Below are 17,142 nucleotides of genomic sequence, written 5' to 3'. Positions count from 1 at the left end.
GTGTGCTGTTCTGTATCATTGCTTATACTACACTTCTTCCCCCTTTTAAGTTTATGTTGCCTTTGAACATAAAACGCTACCCTCACAGGGGAAAACTAGTCAGACTATGAACTTTTGTTCTTTGTTTTGATAATGTATTCTGCCTCCTCCCAGTAAAAATGGTACTTGCTGTCTAGTACAGTTTATCCTGCATTCCTTTTGAACAGTTCCTACACTCTATAAAAAAATAGGCCAGCACAATTAATTGTCTCCACCTCAGACAGCAGAGATAACAGAGTCCTGACCTTTGAAGTCAACTAAAGTTGTGTTCAGATTCCGTTGTGTTTTGTTTTCATTCTACTACAGGGGTGCAAACTAATTGATGTTAACAGGTGATCTGCTCATTTGGCAGGCCACCGAAACACAGCTCATCCATCACCTTGTGTCCATTACACGCGTCCCTTGTCCTAAATGTCCTGCCGTAAAGGCAAAAGGACAGGTAAAAGGCTTCCCACAGACAAAGTTAGTATTCATAAAGCACCTCTGTCCACACGGGATTACCTCCCCACATTCTCTCATTCATAATCCAGAGCACATCTTGCTGCTGCGCTACCTGTTAACAGAGCTCCATCACTGGCCAGTCTCCACTGGGATCCCACTGCTCCCAGCTACAGCAGTTATAACTTTACTTTAACCTTCATTTTTTTCCAGGTATACTGATCTAAATGGTCTTTTTTAACAGCCCGCTCACAATTACGCAGAATGCCCCCTGGGAACTGCCCAGTACAAATAAAGTGTTATCCTGCAGCAGATAGGAGGCATTAAAGGTATACTATGTCTGCCTGATATTGGACAGAATTTTTACACTGCGTTTCCATCTACAGTCTGACATTGTGTCCACTCTAGCATTTCCCTGGGGAAGGGAGATGTTATTTTCTCGAACCAATCACTAGAGACTAGGCTTGAGTGGTGTCACCGTATGGCCTCTGATGAGGCCACAGCCATCTTGCGCTGGTGACACAATTTGGAGCTGGAGTCTGTATAATTTTCATACCTTTCATTACATTTCAGGATAGTTACAGCACTGACATGGTGCCTGTGTGTTACCCACCGGGGGAGATTTAAAAAGAAGCCGTAAATAACCTAAAGAAGAAGAACAGCAGCTGAAAATGCAGTATATTGGGAAAATAACGAGGTTTGGGGGCAGAGGACAAGGTCGGCTGCCATATAACAGAGAGGGTAAATGATTGTTAATGACATGTTAAATGTCAGACCCGTTAGCCTTTTTTGCTTCTGTGGTGCTGGCATGCTGTCTAAAATCACACAGTGAAGCTGCATGATGCAGCTGTTTTTTTGGTTCTTTATAAAAATGCACAGGTGGCAAAAAGAGGTGACTTCTTAGTGGTTCTATAGCGCCATCTCTGTATTAAAGGGCTATTGTGATTCAGTCTATATTGATCTATATTGATATACTTATACTGTTAAAAATTCTGGTATCGTGACAACACTAGTCTCAATGCACATCCTTGATATCTGCATCTGAAGTGCCATCATCTCTGAGTCAGAGAGAGAGAATAATGATGAAATGTAACAACAAAAGAACACAGTCTCGTTAATGTTGCATTGAAAATATGCATTTAATCAGGAGTCATTATTTTCTGTAAAACAGCAGGAGCAACTTGTTTATGTACTCTCTTCTTCTATGATATTTTCCTCTGGTGTTGCATCACGAGGCTGCTGACGCTGCAGAAATAAGAGCCCACCACACACACCAGAGTTAGTTATGACCTAACTTATTTAGTTGAGAATGTGCAAGCGCACACAAGACTGGAAGTAATGATGTTGTTGCCTCCAGCAGCCTATTGATTTAACTGTTCACACTATAGCACTATCTGCTGATGATCAGTTAGACAACATTGCAGGGCTGTAAACAGAAAGGCAGACCAATACAGATAAAACCCTCGTCTCAAGCCAGTGATGTCCACTTGAGCCCACATTACACACTGATAAAATAAAATACAATAGATGGCTGCAATAGAAATAAAACCGCTAATGTTTTGAATATCCATCGCCATGCTTCTTGGATTGTTATCGCCAGAGAAGATACAAATCAGCACTCATTGTAAACGCAATAATCTCGTAATTGCATTTTTTCTACTTTGCGAAAATAGTGCTTAAGTTTTACGCAACTCTGTTATGGAAATCCGCTCTGTTTTTGTGGCTTAGACCTTCATGTTACAAGGAACAAGTAGGTTTTCCTGTAGATTTCTTAAATTATTGCACAACATTGCAAAGTTAATATTTGTTTTTGCTCTTTTTCTATTCACAAAATTTGGCCCATTTTACCTGTGATTAACTGTGATTGACTTTTTAACAAAAGTTCAGCTACCAGGTGCACAAACTAGATGTACCAAACAGACGATCACAGAGCAAACAGAGACATACAGACACATTCATACAAACATTCACATTTACCACAAACAGACTCAGCCCTGTCAGAAAACTGCAGCACGATGGAGGTTTTCTTCTCTTTATAATGAGGCGAGGGAGCTGGTGCTGTAATGAGGGGCTCCTGCAGTTGGAGGGCCGAAGCATGCTGTGCAGAAACCAAACAAAACTTTCTGAAGGGCCAATGTGCAGCAGAAATGTGTGTGTGTGTGTGTGTGTTTTATTTGGGGGGTTATGCGAGGAGGTGCTTTTCATTTTTTCTCCTAATGAAGTGTTTTTGGGAGTCGTGCTGGTCTGGCAGTGTGTTCCCATATTAACACTAACAAGCTCACACTCCTCCCATCAATCATACTCCGGTTGTGTGTAAGGGGACTCACTGTGTTTGTCTCGTCTGTTTGCCTCTTTCCGTCCTTTGTCCGTCCAATGAGTGTCTCTGCACCCATTCAGGCCCCAAACACAAAATGAAAGCAGTGTGTGACAGTTCAAGATGGTATTGTGCTCCTGGGAGATATTGGTAATAGTCTTTCGAACCCACGCAGAGGTTTTCCCTTATACAGCCTGCAGAAGCATATATACTTTTTATGCGCATCAGTAGCTGAGGTCCGAGACATTATGTTTTCAAGTTGTCCATCTGTCCCATTCTTGTGTGGGCAATATCTTGTAAACACCTTGAAGGAATATCAAACTTAGTGAAAGCGTTCACTTGGACTCAAGAATGAAGCGGTTCCATTTTGGTGGTCACTGTGAACTTGCATTTGTTTCATTCTTGTGAGAGCAATATCTCAAGAATGCGATGCGGGAATTTTATCAAATTAGCACAAACATTAACTTGGACTTCAGGACAAACTGATTAGGTTTTGGCTGTCAAAGGTCAAGGTCACTGTGCACACAATGTCTCAAGAACAAGATATCTCAAGAACATCATTAGGTAATTTCTTCAAATTTGGCACAAACGTCCACTTGGATTCAGGAATAAAGGGGTTCCATTTTGGTGGTCAAAGGTCAAGGTCACCGTGAACTTGCATCTGTATCATTCTTGTGAGAGAGATATCTCGAGAATACCATGGTGGAATTTTCTTAAATTCGGCACAAACATCCACTTGGACTCAAGGACGAACTGGTTAGATTTAGGTGGTCATAGATCGAGGTCAATATGACCTTGTCTGTCTAATTCTTGTGAGCACAATATTTTAAGAACACCATAAGAAAATCTCTTCAAATTTGGCTTAAACGGTCACTTGGTATGACGAATGAATTGGTTTCATTATAAAGATGTGTGTGAAGCATCCATGTTTTCATGGACATGGATGTAAACTGTATCTGAAACTTAAGTGGTGCATGGAGGCATACCACTGCAAGGCGGTATTTTAAGTTTCTCGTAACAAAAAATAAGAGAAAAATTAAGAGAATGTTGCTGCATGAAGCTCATTATATGTATCATGTAAACTGAACCCAGTTCTGTTTGACTGGTTAATGCAGTCTGTTGCTGGATAATGCTGCAAGTTGGTATAGCTGAGAGGCTAACTGGTAATTAAAAATAAAACAAACCCTGTAAAATTATGATTTGATGTTTTTAGATTTTTTTAAGGGGTTATGAGTCTGATATATATATATATAGTCTAAATCAGCCTCTGTCTTAGTGCTTTTTGTGCCTTTGTTTAAACAGTAGTTTATAGTACAGCTAGGGGGCAGCAGGATGTGGCAGGGCTCATTGATTTGTCAGTCTTATAACAAGCTTACAAATAATGTATACATTATGTCAGTTCAGAGATCAGTTCAGTTCAAAGGATTGTGCAGACTTCAGATTCTCTCTCCCAAGAGTTTGTTTGTTTTAGTTTTTAATTTATGCTCTCTGTCTCTGCTGTTGTTAATCTGTTGTGCAATGATGGCCATCTCATCTCCTTTCATTTCACTTGGTCTTTCTTCTCTCTGCCTCTTTTGATTCTCCTCACTGTGTTCAAATGTGCTCTTGCACTCAAATTTGTCATGTGTTGTAAATGTCAAAGCTTTCTTTTTTTGCCATCTGTCCAAAAATGAATATGAGCAGCTGTGTGACAATGACGATCTGCGTCTCTATCTCCTCTCTGTCTTTCCTCTACATTAAGCTAATCTTGCCTACTTACACAGCGTGTTTTATTGCTACTTAAGCAATCAACAACTTGATTCCAGCCAGTCTCGGCTTCATGATGGGGTTTATGATGTGCTGTTAATGGGTGAAAAACACACACTTCTGGATCTAAGCTGTCCCCCGAGGCTTGGCTGGTTTTTCTATTAAAGACTTCTAGTTGGAGTGTGTATTGATCCGCCACCACATGGCATTTCATTCTATCAGAGAACACAACGCTAACAAGACAGCAGGGAGCATTGGATCGGACAGAGATACCCATCAAATGTGTCTGTTAGCACACGCAGACTTTACACAGGAACTGATGTGTTAATATATAATTAAGCACCACTCACATTTTCCATTTCGTTCATGCTCCGCTTCCTTTTATTACACAGGGAGATCACGAGAGCAGAACACATCAATTCTTGACATTTTTCTTATGCTCTGGAGGAACCGAAGACGGATACCACAGAGTATTCATGCGATAATGATATTTTTGATGATATGACAAAATACTGAAGAATATTTTATCATTCATTTCACAAAGACACAATTGTATCAATAAGTGTTATATTTTAATTCGGCAGCATAAACAGTGTCAGTTTCATTCAAATGTTAATACAAATAAAAGATCTAGCTTGTAAATAATAGTAACTTTGAGTGAAATTTAGATTCTGTAAGAATAAATATAAAAAGTACAACAAAATAATGCCACAGCAAATCCATACAGCATTCATGTGCATTCGCATATATGCAGAAGCACAGATAGGTAAACACACACATCTGTTCCAAACATATACACATTAGAGACAGACATGCAAATTGAAACATATATATAACATATATATATATATGTATGTATATGTGTGTGTGTGTGTGTGTGTGTCTGTATGTGTATATTTATATATTACGCACTGCTCTTTTATTCATTTTTTATTAGTGCAACTACCACAGATGTTAATAATGACTCTCATATTAATAAACATTCAAATCTTGACCATGTGCAACTACAGTCAATCTCTCCACATTGATTTCCTATATGTAATTTACCTGTACCCACCCCTACCCCCTTTCTGTATGTCATACCTGTGTATTTGCATCTTTGTTATTGCACATAAAACTTTGAAAAAAGTATAACAAAATAAAATGAACCACAAAGTAAGCATCTAAACAGCTGCCAAATATGGAAAATATACTGTTAAATTGGTAAATAGTGTGTGTGTGTGTGTGTGTGTGTGTGTGTGTGTGTGTATGTGTATGTGTGTGTGTATATATATATATATATATATATATATATATATATATATATATATATATATATATATATATATATATATATATATATATATAAATCAACAGGTGCATTTCATCATAATCAGAAAAGTTACTACATTTTTTTTTTACCTGCTTTCTTGGGATGTCAATTGTAAACTGTAAATCACTGAAAATATTTCTGACCATTTATGCACATTAGACCATTGATTCATTTTGCTACTCTTCAGTTTACTACGTGACTATTTTGTAGATTATCGCTAGTTAAAACCACAGAAAGGCATCTTGTCTGCTTCGCAGCCCTGTACACAGCCCTGTACACAGCTCTGCTCTACTGGCCATGGGAAGGAGTCTATCGCCTGCCTTTTAAGCAGATTTTTCCATGTTTAAAAAACCTGCATAGACACGCTAAGTTTGGTGGAAAAGGCTATAGATATTTTTTCCCCTAAAAATCAACATGTTAATTACTGGTGTAATTGATATCAGGCTATTGAAATCAAATTAACTAAGGCTTGACATCCCTAAGTTGAAAAATAAGTGAGAGATTGATAACACTAACATGAGTTTCAGTGCAGCTCCCTCACAGATTATTCATTGGTGGTATTTGTAGAGATGTATTTTATATTTCACACCCACCTGTAACCTATTTGTCCAAAACCCTGGTGGTTAATCTACCTGACTTTATAAACTGTATAAAGTGTTTAATTTCTTCAAAGTCTGACCTTCAGAACAGCAGAAATCACAGTGAAATCTTCCTCTAATCCTGACAATCAATTATTGAAGCAGCCTCTCTGTTGCAGGTAAAAGGTCAGTGTCGGGGCAAACTCTCTCATCTTGCTCTCGTCTTTCATTTCAAAATGATCTGCTCTGTCTCTCTCTTATCTCTCTGCCCCCCACTTCCCTTCCTCCTGCCTGTGAGCAGCTTATCGTCCCTCACTGAACAGATGAACCCCTCTGGCTGCTGAGCTTCGGGCAACTTATCGGCCGCAGCATCATGAGCTCAGTAATTAGAGTGTCTCGGGATGGATGGTGACAGTTAGATAGAGGGAGATGCTCTGTCGTTTCACCAGCTCTCATATTATCCCTGACTGATGGGAGACCAGAGCATTAGCATCAGTTCTGTGACTTTAACCCTTTTCTTGTGCTATGTTCAGATGACTTTCACAAGCCATTTGACCCTAAGAAACCTGAGCAAATTAGTTTAATTTCTTTCCAAAAGACAGAGAAAAAAGGCAATGAAAAACTTGGCAAGAAATGTCCCACATATTGCAAAAAAAAGGTACAATGTGACAAGAAACTTACCTTAAAATTGTCAAAAAGAGGGAGGATTCTAAAACTCCCAAAACTATATTTATAATACAATAATTTTATCTAAGATTATGTCACAGAAAAAAACATAATAAAATACCATTTGTTTTACTATTAATTTGTTTTATATTCATTTGCCCATTTTTTAGATAACACTTTTATTATTGAATTAATTTTTTAATTAACTTTTAACGGTTGAGCCATGTCTTATTTAGTTTCTTGTTGCCTTCACCCTCTGTTTTTGAAAGAAATCAGACCAGTTTTCACAGATTTCAGACGGTTAACAGTCATCATAATGTGGACTTTTATATATTTTCATCTTCATATACAGTATACTTTAGACACAAAAGAATAAACAGGCAGTTTAAGAAGACATTTTCAGCTGGGAAAGGCACAGTTAGAAAGCTAGGTAGGAATTTAAGCTGCATTATTCCAGGTGCATATTCACAGACATTTTATAGACTAAAGGGCCATCCACACTAAGACCGATAACTATAACTGCAGCAGGCCCATCACCACGGCTCAGGAGTTATCATAGGCCCCAGGGCCCTGGGCTTGACAATCAAGGGCCTCAAGTCCCCTGGAGGAATCGGCACCTCCACACATCTCAACTGTACCCCGGAGAGCATAGCTATGTTGTAGCTCTGCATCGCTGCCCGAAGGTCTAACATGTCTCAAACAATTGTTTTAAAAATTGTTCCAAATGAAGTGGCATGCAGAGTCCACACTAGATCTTTAACAACAATGAAAGTGCTGAACAATTTTTTGGATCACTCCTTGAGTGATTTCATGAAGGATTGAAATACGAACAGCCAATCAAATTCTGTCTTGTTCACATCTAACATAAATCCTAACATCTGATTTGGACCTCAAAGTGTCTGTTTTATGTTGAAAAAGATGTATGGAGCTGTGGACTATTTGAGTGTTTGGTTTTCTTTTTGTTTTTGTTTAGTTTTCCTGTTAGATTAGTCATCAATAATTGATTTGTCTCCCTGATTTTACCAGATTCTGGTCAGTAGATGGAGGTGTTGACTGCTATCAGGAGAGGAAGATGGCAGAAAAAAGACCCTACAGTGTTGATTTTTAAAAAAATCACTTTAGGGGCGCCTGGTGGCTGAGTGGATAGAGCGGGCGCCCCATGTATAAAGGCTGTGTCCTCGCCACAGCGACCGTGGGTTCGACTCCAGCCTCGGCCCATTGCTGCAGGTCGCCCCCTCTCTCTCTCCCCCTGTCACACTTGTGCTGTCCTATCAATTGAAGGCAAAAATGTCCCCCCAAAAAAAAAACTTTAAAAAAAAAAGAGTCACTTTAATATGATGGACAGTTCAGTTCAGTTTTCGTTTATGCATGCGCGTTTGTTTCAAGCGGAGGCAAAGTTTAAGCAGGTGTTAATTCAGATATCGGATTTGAGTCACTTTTAAGATGTAAGCAGGCGGTCAAAAAAATCATATATAGGCAACAAATCAGAATTAGGCATCAAGACTTACAGTGTAACTCCAGCCTACGAGACTCTATAGAAAAATAGTTTTGTGAGAGATTACAGGTAGTAGATTAGAGACATAGAAGTGGGACAAATAGATGTTTGTAAAGTAAGAAGTTTAAAAACAATTCAAGGATTCCTGGGAGCTAAATCAGGAATGCTGAAATGCTACATGAACTTTCTTTTATTGGTGTCATTAAAGTTTGTCTGCTGGGTTTTAATTTGGCTCAAGATGAAAGCTTTATGCCAAAGACCTGAAAGCAAGAAATTAGAATAATCACTTAGTGCGAAAATGAACGCATTTGACAGGACAACAAAACAGCGTTGTGTATTTTCAAGTGTTGTCCTTCAACCCTTCTCGTGGAGTTTTTTTTTTTTTTGGCTTTGGAGTTTCTTTCATTCTTACTGTATTACAATGTTTTGTTTGGCAGCACACAAATACCATCATATACCATATGGGTGTTGTTTATGTATCAGTAAAAATGATGTACTGTGCAGGGGTGTTGCCAGCAGCAGGGCTTTGTTATTGACCCATTCATTATTAGTCCATCATCTTCTGTGGTGCATCACATTCTGCTTGTGCAATTTACCGTCCACTGTCCCATTGTTGTCCATCGTGTGATTTATCATCCCAGTGTCGCATTAATACCACTCACCTGTCACTGGTCTCTCATTCGCCCAGGAGGGAGATGGATCAGAGAGAAAGAGAGAGAGAGAATTTGGTCAAACGCATGCAGCTATGAGGGTTGGCCTTGAGGATTAGTTTTTGGGATTTCCATTAACGCTCAGGGACTGTTTGGCACATTTTACACACTTTAAATTTTAATTTTTTGATAAATTTGCTTGTGTTTTTGCATATGGCATACATTTTGGCAAGATTGTGTATGTTTGCTTTATCAGCTCCTACAATAAGTCTAAAGTACACAGTAGAAACTAAATTGTTACATTTATACTGTTAAGAGCAAAAGATTCACCATTGAAACCCATTCAAACTGCAACTTTTGATCCCACAGCCATCAAAGCATAAAAACATGCACTGTTTTATTTTTATTTGTCATTCTGGGCTTTTGACTTGGAATTTGTCATTATACTTTTTTACTATTTTCCTCCTGAGTATTTGACACTTTACTACAAAATATTAATGTATAACAATTAATGTTGCTGCTAATCATTGATATATCCCAGGGTGTGAAAGGAAAGCATGTAGCATGAAGTATATTGAATTTTTTTTTTTTTTTATGCGTTTGTGTTTTTTGTTTGTTTTTGTTTTTTTTCTCATCTAAAAACATAGTGGCATCAGGACAAAAATCTGGCATTTCAAAGGGTCACTTTCCGAAAATCTATGAATATATTATAATGATAAATATTAAATAATAAATAATAAAATGATATTAATGTATAATATTTTTTAAAGCTTGATTTGAAAAAAAGTGCATTTTGTACGAAGAGCGATACAGGTGTGTGGAATATTAAAGCAGTCCCTAAGGGTTAAAGACAGATTATTTGTGAACAGGTCTAAAGGCTCTCACTCCTCTCCTTCACAAGCATACCCTCAGTGATACAGTTTGTTCATTCCCTCCGTATATCACAAATATCTTTTCCCATCTCCTTCTATCGCTCCCTCCTCATGAAAGGCCCATTCCTGGTGATTTATACCAAGTCCCGGATAGTTGATCTTTATTCAGCGGGCCTCCAGGCAAGGCTGATAACACCAAGGTCCTTCATCAATTCTCTGCTGCGCCCCAGACCTGCCGTGCCTCCCAGCAGCACCCTTTCTCCCTCTCAACCCCTAAAGAAACGGTTCACTTTCTGTTTGTGTTACGTTTTGTGTGTGCGGTGAATTCACAAGCAGCCCTACAAAATCCATGTGGTTAAATTACTGAAGAGATGGCTGTAGTTCATGGCTGGAGGCACAGGTCCCCTGCTGGCTGCAGAGTGGACAGGCTCAAATTGATGTGAGTGGCACTCTCGAAATGGAGTGAGGAGGAGGCTTCCTAAGACAAACCGCTACTTTCATACAAATACCTGCTCTTATTTGATTTAGGAAACTGGCGTCAGACAGGTTGAGATTTGAAGGCCGGCTTCTGTGAAATTGTGAAACATTTGGTATTTCATCTTCCCTGGACATGTGTTTATTTCAGTGGTCAGATCTGTTTAATTATCTGAGTTCAGTCATAAAAATGAAGTTAGATTTAACCCTGAGCAAACTGATTTGCTCAGGGTTGCTTTTAAAAAAGATGGTGTGACTTTCAATAAACAACTGTCCTACAAATTGTAAGAAATTAGTGAAAGCTGACAAGAAGATGCCCTCAAATTAGTTTTAAAAAAGGGCAAATAAAAAAAAAATAGGAAAATGTCCAGAAAACTATATATACAATTTTTATAGTTACATATTTTTTAAATTTAGTTACAGAAAAAAATGTCTGTGCAACAAAACACCTAAAACAGGCTTGCAAATTTTTATTTCTCTATTTTTTTTGTAAACAATAAAATTAATGCATTTTAAGCTACAGTAGCCCTGGAAAAAGCCTGCGAAATCTTGGAGGCAAAGGTAAATGTAAAAATACCTGCATAAGCCCATTGTTGCATCGAGCTATTCATAATGATAATGAACCCCTACTGTGCAGATTTACGCCTCACATACTGAATCATATTCCTGTGATGATTAACTACTGTAAAAAGCTTAGTTTGCTGCAATAGAATATTGAGTGGAAAGCTCTGAAAGCATTTAAAGATGTTACCCGAGGAAGTAAATTTAAGCCTCATAAGTCAGAATTATTCTCAGATCTTTGATTAAATATTCTGCTCGTTGTTTGTCTGCTAAACAGAAAATGATGTGACTGCATGTCTCTCATTTACCTTCATGCCTTTTTGTTGATTTTGTTGTTTTTACAAAACAAGCCCTCCCTTAAAGGAGTCTGTCTGTCCTTGCTTTTGTTTCATCACAATGTTGCTCACTTTGCAAAACAGTTTACCCCCTCTTCCAGAGAGAACATTAGTAATTTTTACTCGTTAATATGAGGCGTCTTCTTGCACGTCTTCATCTTCACAACAAAAATAAAATGAAGTGAGTTTGGTGACATTATCTGGGAGACTGCTATTATTGGTGAAACCCAGGAGAAACGATGGTGACTGGTCAAATTTGCAGAAAAGTCTCAGAGAAAATTGCAAGGTCATATAGAATTAATGGTCATTGGTTGAATTGACATTAATTGTTGCGATTGCATCATCCTGGTGAGGCTGATGACAGTACAGAGCTTTCTGTTTGCTGCTGTTTTTGGTGATTAGACAGGTAACAAAGAGACGGATGGGACAAGGTCTAAATGCTTGACTCCATTTTTAACATCCTCACAAATATTTTCCTCTTCGAACATGCAGACACACACATAAACACACACACACACACACACACACACACACACACACACACACACACACACACACACACACACAAACTCTTGTTTTTCCTCCATGAGATACCTGGGTGAGGATCAGACAGTGTTCCTGGCCAACACTTCAGAGATTTACGGTAGCAGCTGCTGCCTTGGCTCCATTACAGCACATTGACACACAGGTGGTGCATGTCTGCGTGTGTGTGCGTGTGTGCATGTGTGAAGATTGAAACTTGGTAACAAATGTTGAATCAGGTAAAACAACTTTGACTGATTTGAGTTCAGCATGTTTGGACCAGAGGGAGGTGATGGCACAATGTCACAGAGGATCTCAAACAAAACAGTGTTCTCATGTGTTTGACTGTAACAAAAACAACTGCATAGCTGCCTGGTCTACATTTACACACCATATTATTGTAATGTAGATCCAGTATGTGCAGCCTAAATTACCACACTATAATTCACTGAAGCAGTACTTATTTCGTTTAACTTTTATTTGTTGCAGTCACGTAAATGCACAACACTCAGATTTAAATTCAAAACCACTCAAATATGGATACCATGACCGAAAAGGAGCAGGGAGAAGAAAATAACTACTACTTTTTTAACTGCTCTTCTCTTAAATCATACATAAACAAAAGAAATAGATGGTTTGTCAATTACTGTTAATTAACAAATAACACTGAGAATAAACTTACAGAGAAAAAACAAATACATAGAAAAATCAAGAGCTATACACCATAAGTCACCTTCAACAAGGCGACAGGTTTTATCCTTGATAGCCTCATATAGTTTAATAATTTTGTCTTTATACATCATATTAAACTGAAAAATATTTTTACAACTAATTAAATCAGTCGGTAAAAAATTCCACAGTTTGACGCCGGCCAATGAACTTTTGTAATTTTCCAGTCTGCTCTTTTGCCTTGCACATAAATAATAATGTCTGTAACTCAACTAAATCTTTCGATTTCAATAATCACAATGTAATAAAAAGTCAGTTAGTATGATCTCTGGGGTCCATGTCAAGAAAACTGCTCTTTTTTGAAATATGAACAATAGCTTAATATTACTAGTTTATGTGTTGCCCCACACTTGCATGCAGTCACTGAAGTATGGTGAAATAAGTGAACAGTGCAGGATTCTCACTGCCTTGTAATCCAATACATACAAAAATAGACATCTTTGTCTTTACATGAGCTATGTGAGATTTCCATGACAGTTTATCATCCATTATCACAACCAAAAATCTAAATTGAGACACTTGTTGCAGAAAGAAAATTAAATGTGAACTCACATATATAGACATTGTTAAAAACAGATTTTTCTACCGACAGTTTGGTCTTTTACAGTTCACGAATTTAAGCTAATGATACAAGCATAGGAGTTGACCTTAGAATTACATCTCTGCTCTTTGCAGATGAAGTGGTTTTTGTTGGCTTCATCACACCATCTCCAGCATGCACTGGAGCGGTTTGCATTACAGATTTCCCCAAAACTTAAGTGATATTTCTGAAATTTTGATAAAACACAAAATAATATTCCATGAAGCATGGTAGTGGATGTTCAAAACATTGGCAGGTTTATTTTTTTATTACAGTCACTCAATAAAGCCAATCTAATATTGACATAATTACTTTGATGTCAGTCTCTTCCTCTGTCCACACATACTAAGCCATGTTTTTTTGTTTTTTTTTTTAATTATTTAACTTCTTTATTGACTTTTCATTACAAATGCAAATGCACAACTAGTGTGTAAATATAAGCATTGCAGACAAGATTAAGTCAACATTTTAAGAAAAATAAAACAAACTTGACAATAACAAGCAAAAGAAGGAATAAAAGAAACTTAAAAGAAAAAAAAAATTAAAGATAAATAAGGTGCCCATTCTTGACAGTTAAATTCATCACAAAACAATGTTACATGACATGTCTATTCCTTGAACCTACATGGATATAAGGTACATGGGGGCGTGTACAGGTATTAGCCATTATGATCATCACTGTCCAATCATTTCCAAATAAGGAGCCCATACCTTCAAGAAGAGATCTAAATTATTATTAATCTTATAAATAAGTTGCTATCTTGGTTAGTTCATCTCTCCATTCCTTAAAACTGATCTTTTCTTTTTACTTCCAGTGTCTCAAGACTACCCTGTTTACTGTTGCAAGAACTAGTTTCACCCATTTGCACCTTTGTGTGGATAGAGCCATGTTTTTTATAATGTCATGAAACTTTGTTGTACTTTATCTTCTTCTTTGGGATTAATGGCGGTTTGCATCCATAATGTTGCATAACCACCACCCGCTGTTTCACATTATATGATCTATAAAAGCAAAATAAGTGTTTCCATTGCAGTTTTGCAAAATATGGCTTTTTCGGATCACCTGAAATACCACCTCATGTGAGCGCAAAAATTAACAGGAGTTTTTTTCCAAATTTAAGTGTTTCCATTAGGCTTATTTTGTATTTCGGCTTATTCTGTATTTGCAATTTTAATTTGTGCAGTTTAAGGGTTAATGGAAACCCACCTACTTCCAGGTCGCACTGCCTAGTTTAGCAGTGCATGGTGGCAACCTGGCTGACCTGCTGTTATCACAGGCAGTGTTCCTACTGTGGCGCTGCTGCCGAGCTGCCTGCTGCTCTAACTACTGTATTTCCACAATTAAAAGCCGGTACCTCTCAAGCTTATGGAGCTGTGTAAGCCACTGTATTGTCAACAACACCGTCCTGCAAGTATTTCATGATAAAAACTTTTGTGGTAACTAATGGAGGAATTTTGTCAACAGAAACGTTGTCAGACAAGTTTTATTTTGAAACAGCCAATACTGTGAAGCCCCTGTGAGAACCCTGTCTGCTATTAAACAGAGCTTTTATTCTAAAGGAGTATGTGTCCTTAACCCACATTTACCTCCTAATTATTGCCCGAAACACTCTTAAAATCTTAATGACTCGGCTGATCTCTCTCTCTGTGCTGCTTTGCCCTCTTCCTCCTTCCCATGTTTCTCCTTCCAGGTTTCGGGGACTCTGAGAGGCTGACTGGTGTTCACAGCATACCAAATTTCAAATCAGTTTTATCTGCCACCAAAACGTAGCGACCAGTCTGAATACTGATGCAGCTCTTATATTGGAGGGAGTGCCTTTGGCTGCAGATTCCTTCAGTTGGTACTAAATGGACATTGATGACGCTCTCCCCTCATGGCTCCCTCACACCTTTCCGCTCTCAGCCCAACTCGTCAATACTTTGTCTCGGCCGCAGGGAGCTGTTGTTCTCCCCCCAGGGCTTCTCCCTCCTCATCGCTTTAAACCACAGTGCAGATTTGCTGCTATTGATCAGAAAACACTCAGCGTCCAGCCTGCTGTTTTGATTGATTTTTACAGCCAAGGCCAGATGGTTTTCCACTTCCTACTCCATTTCTCACACCCGCTGAATGGGAAAATACATGTCAGCTCCCTCTTACTGCTGATAATCAGCAATTGTTGCTGTGTATGAAGCCTCTCTGTCAAACACACACTCCAGACAGCCAAAATATTTATTTTAAAGAAAAGGTAGCTCTTGTAGTTTATTTCTTTCATTATTTTGGTCACATAGAAGCTTTAGTTGCCCTGATCCGATATTTTTTATCAACAAATTCTTGCATATTATGTGCCATTCTGTTCATTGTTTACCATTGCTGTGTTCCATTTTTATTCTAGCTAAATAATGGATAAAATAAATGTAAAGCCGGTCTTTTCTCTGCTCTGTTTCTGTTGGTATGTTTCTATGTGTGCAGGGAGTGACGTACTGCGGGGAAAGCTCTGCCAGCAGTCTGACCATGGCTAACGTCCCCTGGCACCAGGAAGTGGTCGCCTTCGTCCAGCAGCTGGCTGACATGTTGCCTCAGTATGAGATCGCCTGCGAGCACGAGCACTCCAACTGTTTGCTCATCGCACACACCAAGGTAGGAATTAGCAACTACATTCACATTACAAGCCAATGTTGACCAAATCCGAATTTTTTTTGACCCATTTGACACAGATTTGATTGTTTCACTTTTTTTTGCGCAAATTTGTGATGGAAACCTGCCTATAGTCGCAAGCCATTAGAGCTCAACAGGGACACAGGACGGTGACAAAGATATTAGAATGTAGCCCCAGACATCCTAATGTTTCGAAAGGAACTGTTCCCCCGTGAAACCCACCACATCCCAACCATACCGTTCCTGACTTCTCTCCCACACCCACTTTTTGCAGAACTTGAAGGGTAACTGTAATGTTTTTCAACCTGGAAAAAAACCTTATATTCCCAGGTTTTCCTGTATACCTGACTAATGGGCAAGACAAAAAATGCCACAGTATAGTCTGAGTCTTGTCTTGTCTTGTCTCAAAAACATCAGAAAAAGTCATTTTTGCCGTTGAAAAATGTCATAGTTATTTTAAATGTGTCCAATATTGAGCTGGACCACTAAAGCAGGCTGCAACACTACTCGGGGCAATTGTGCACCATCAATGTACACTGTTTGTTTTTGTCACTGACAACTAACAACTAACATCTCTATATAGAAACATCAAGAGTAAGATCATATTTGTTTCACCAAAAAACAGCCCTGGAATCACTTTTGTCAAACCCACCTGACTCCATTAAAATAAGCAGTCATTTTAGAGTGTATAGAGCCAGCATATTTTCACATCTAACCGAGTGAATTAAAGATTTATTTCAACTAAACCAGAGTTGTTTATTATTAGAACGGTGGAAAAATGAACCAAGACATTTTGTACTTTAATTTTCTTTCTGTCAACTTGAAGTGAAGTGTGTATTACAATGATGGAATTTCTGTTTATCTAAATGGAGTCTGGTTGGTTTGGCAATGGTGATTTCAGGGCTGTTTCTGGTTAAACAATTTGGCTAATTGTTTAACCAGAAACAGCTAATTCATCAGACAAGAAATAAATCATTGGTCATAGAAGGCTACATTTAAACTTTGAGGGCTAACATATAGATGAGTTGCCTCTGTATTTGTGAAGGTGAACCAAAAGTCACACAGCATCAGTAAATCAAAAATTGTTAAAAAGTACAGAGTGTGCACTCTATATCTGGCTGATGTAAACATTTGCAGGTGCAACAATCTGCTGGATATTCACATCATTATTTGCAGCTTACTGGCTGTTTTTGCAT

At 38.3% G+C, this 17,142-nt stretch overlaps 1 protein-coding gene across 2 annotated transcripts in view; it reads left to right on the top strand.

Annotated features, from left to right (window-relative positions):
• Positions 1–17,142, top strand: part of tyw1 (tRNA-yW synthesizing protein 1 homolog (S. cerevisiae)) — an 83,585-nt gene that overhangs the window by 53,794 nt on the left and 12,649 nt on the right. For both annotated transcript variants that reach the window (XM_042487317.2, XM_088079325.1), the window contains exon 15: positions 15,761–15,928. In XM_042487317.2, the coding sequence (XP_042343251.2) occupies positions 15,761–15,928 (168 nt within the window). The remainder of the gene's footprint in view (positions 1–15,760; positions 15,929–17,142) is intronic.

The sequence above is a fragment of the Plectropomus leopardus genome, chromosome 6, assembly GCF_026936395.1.
Source record: "Plectropomus leopardus strain MGB_pleo_1.0 chromosome 6, ASM2693639v1, whole genome shotgun sequence".
Classification (NCBI taxonomy): Eukaryota; Metazoa; Chordata; class Actinopteri; order Perciformes; family Serranidae; genus Plectropomus; species Plectropomus leopardus.
This window is presented reverse-complemented; position numbering and strand designations above follow the sequence as displayed.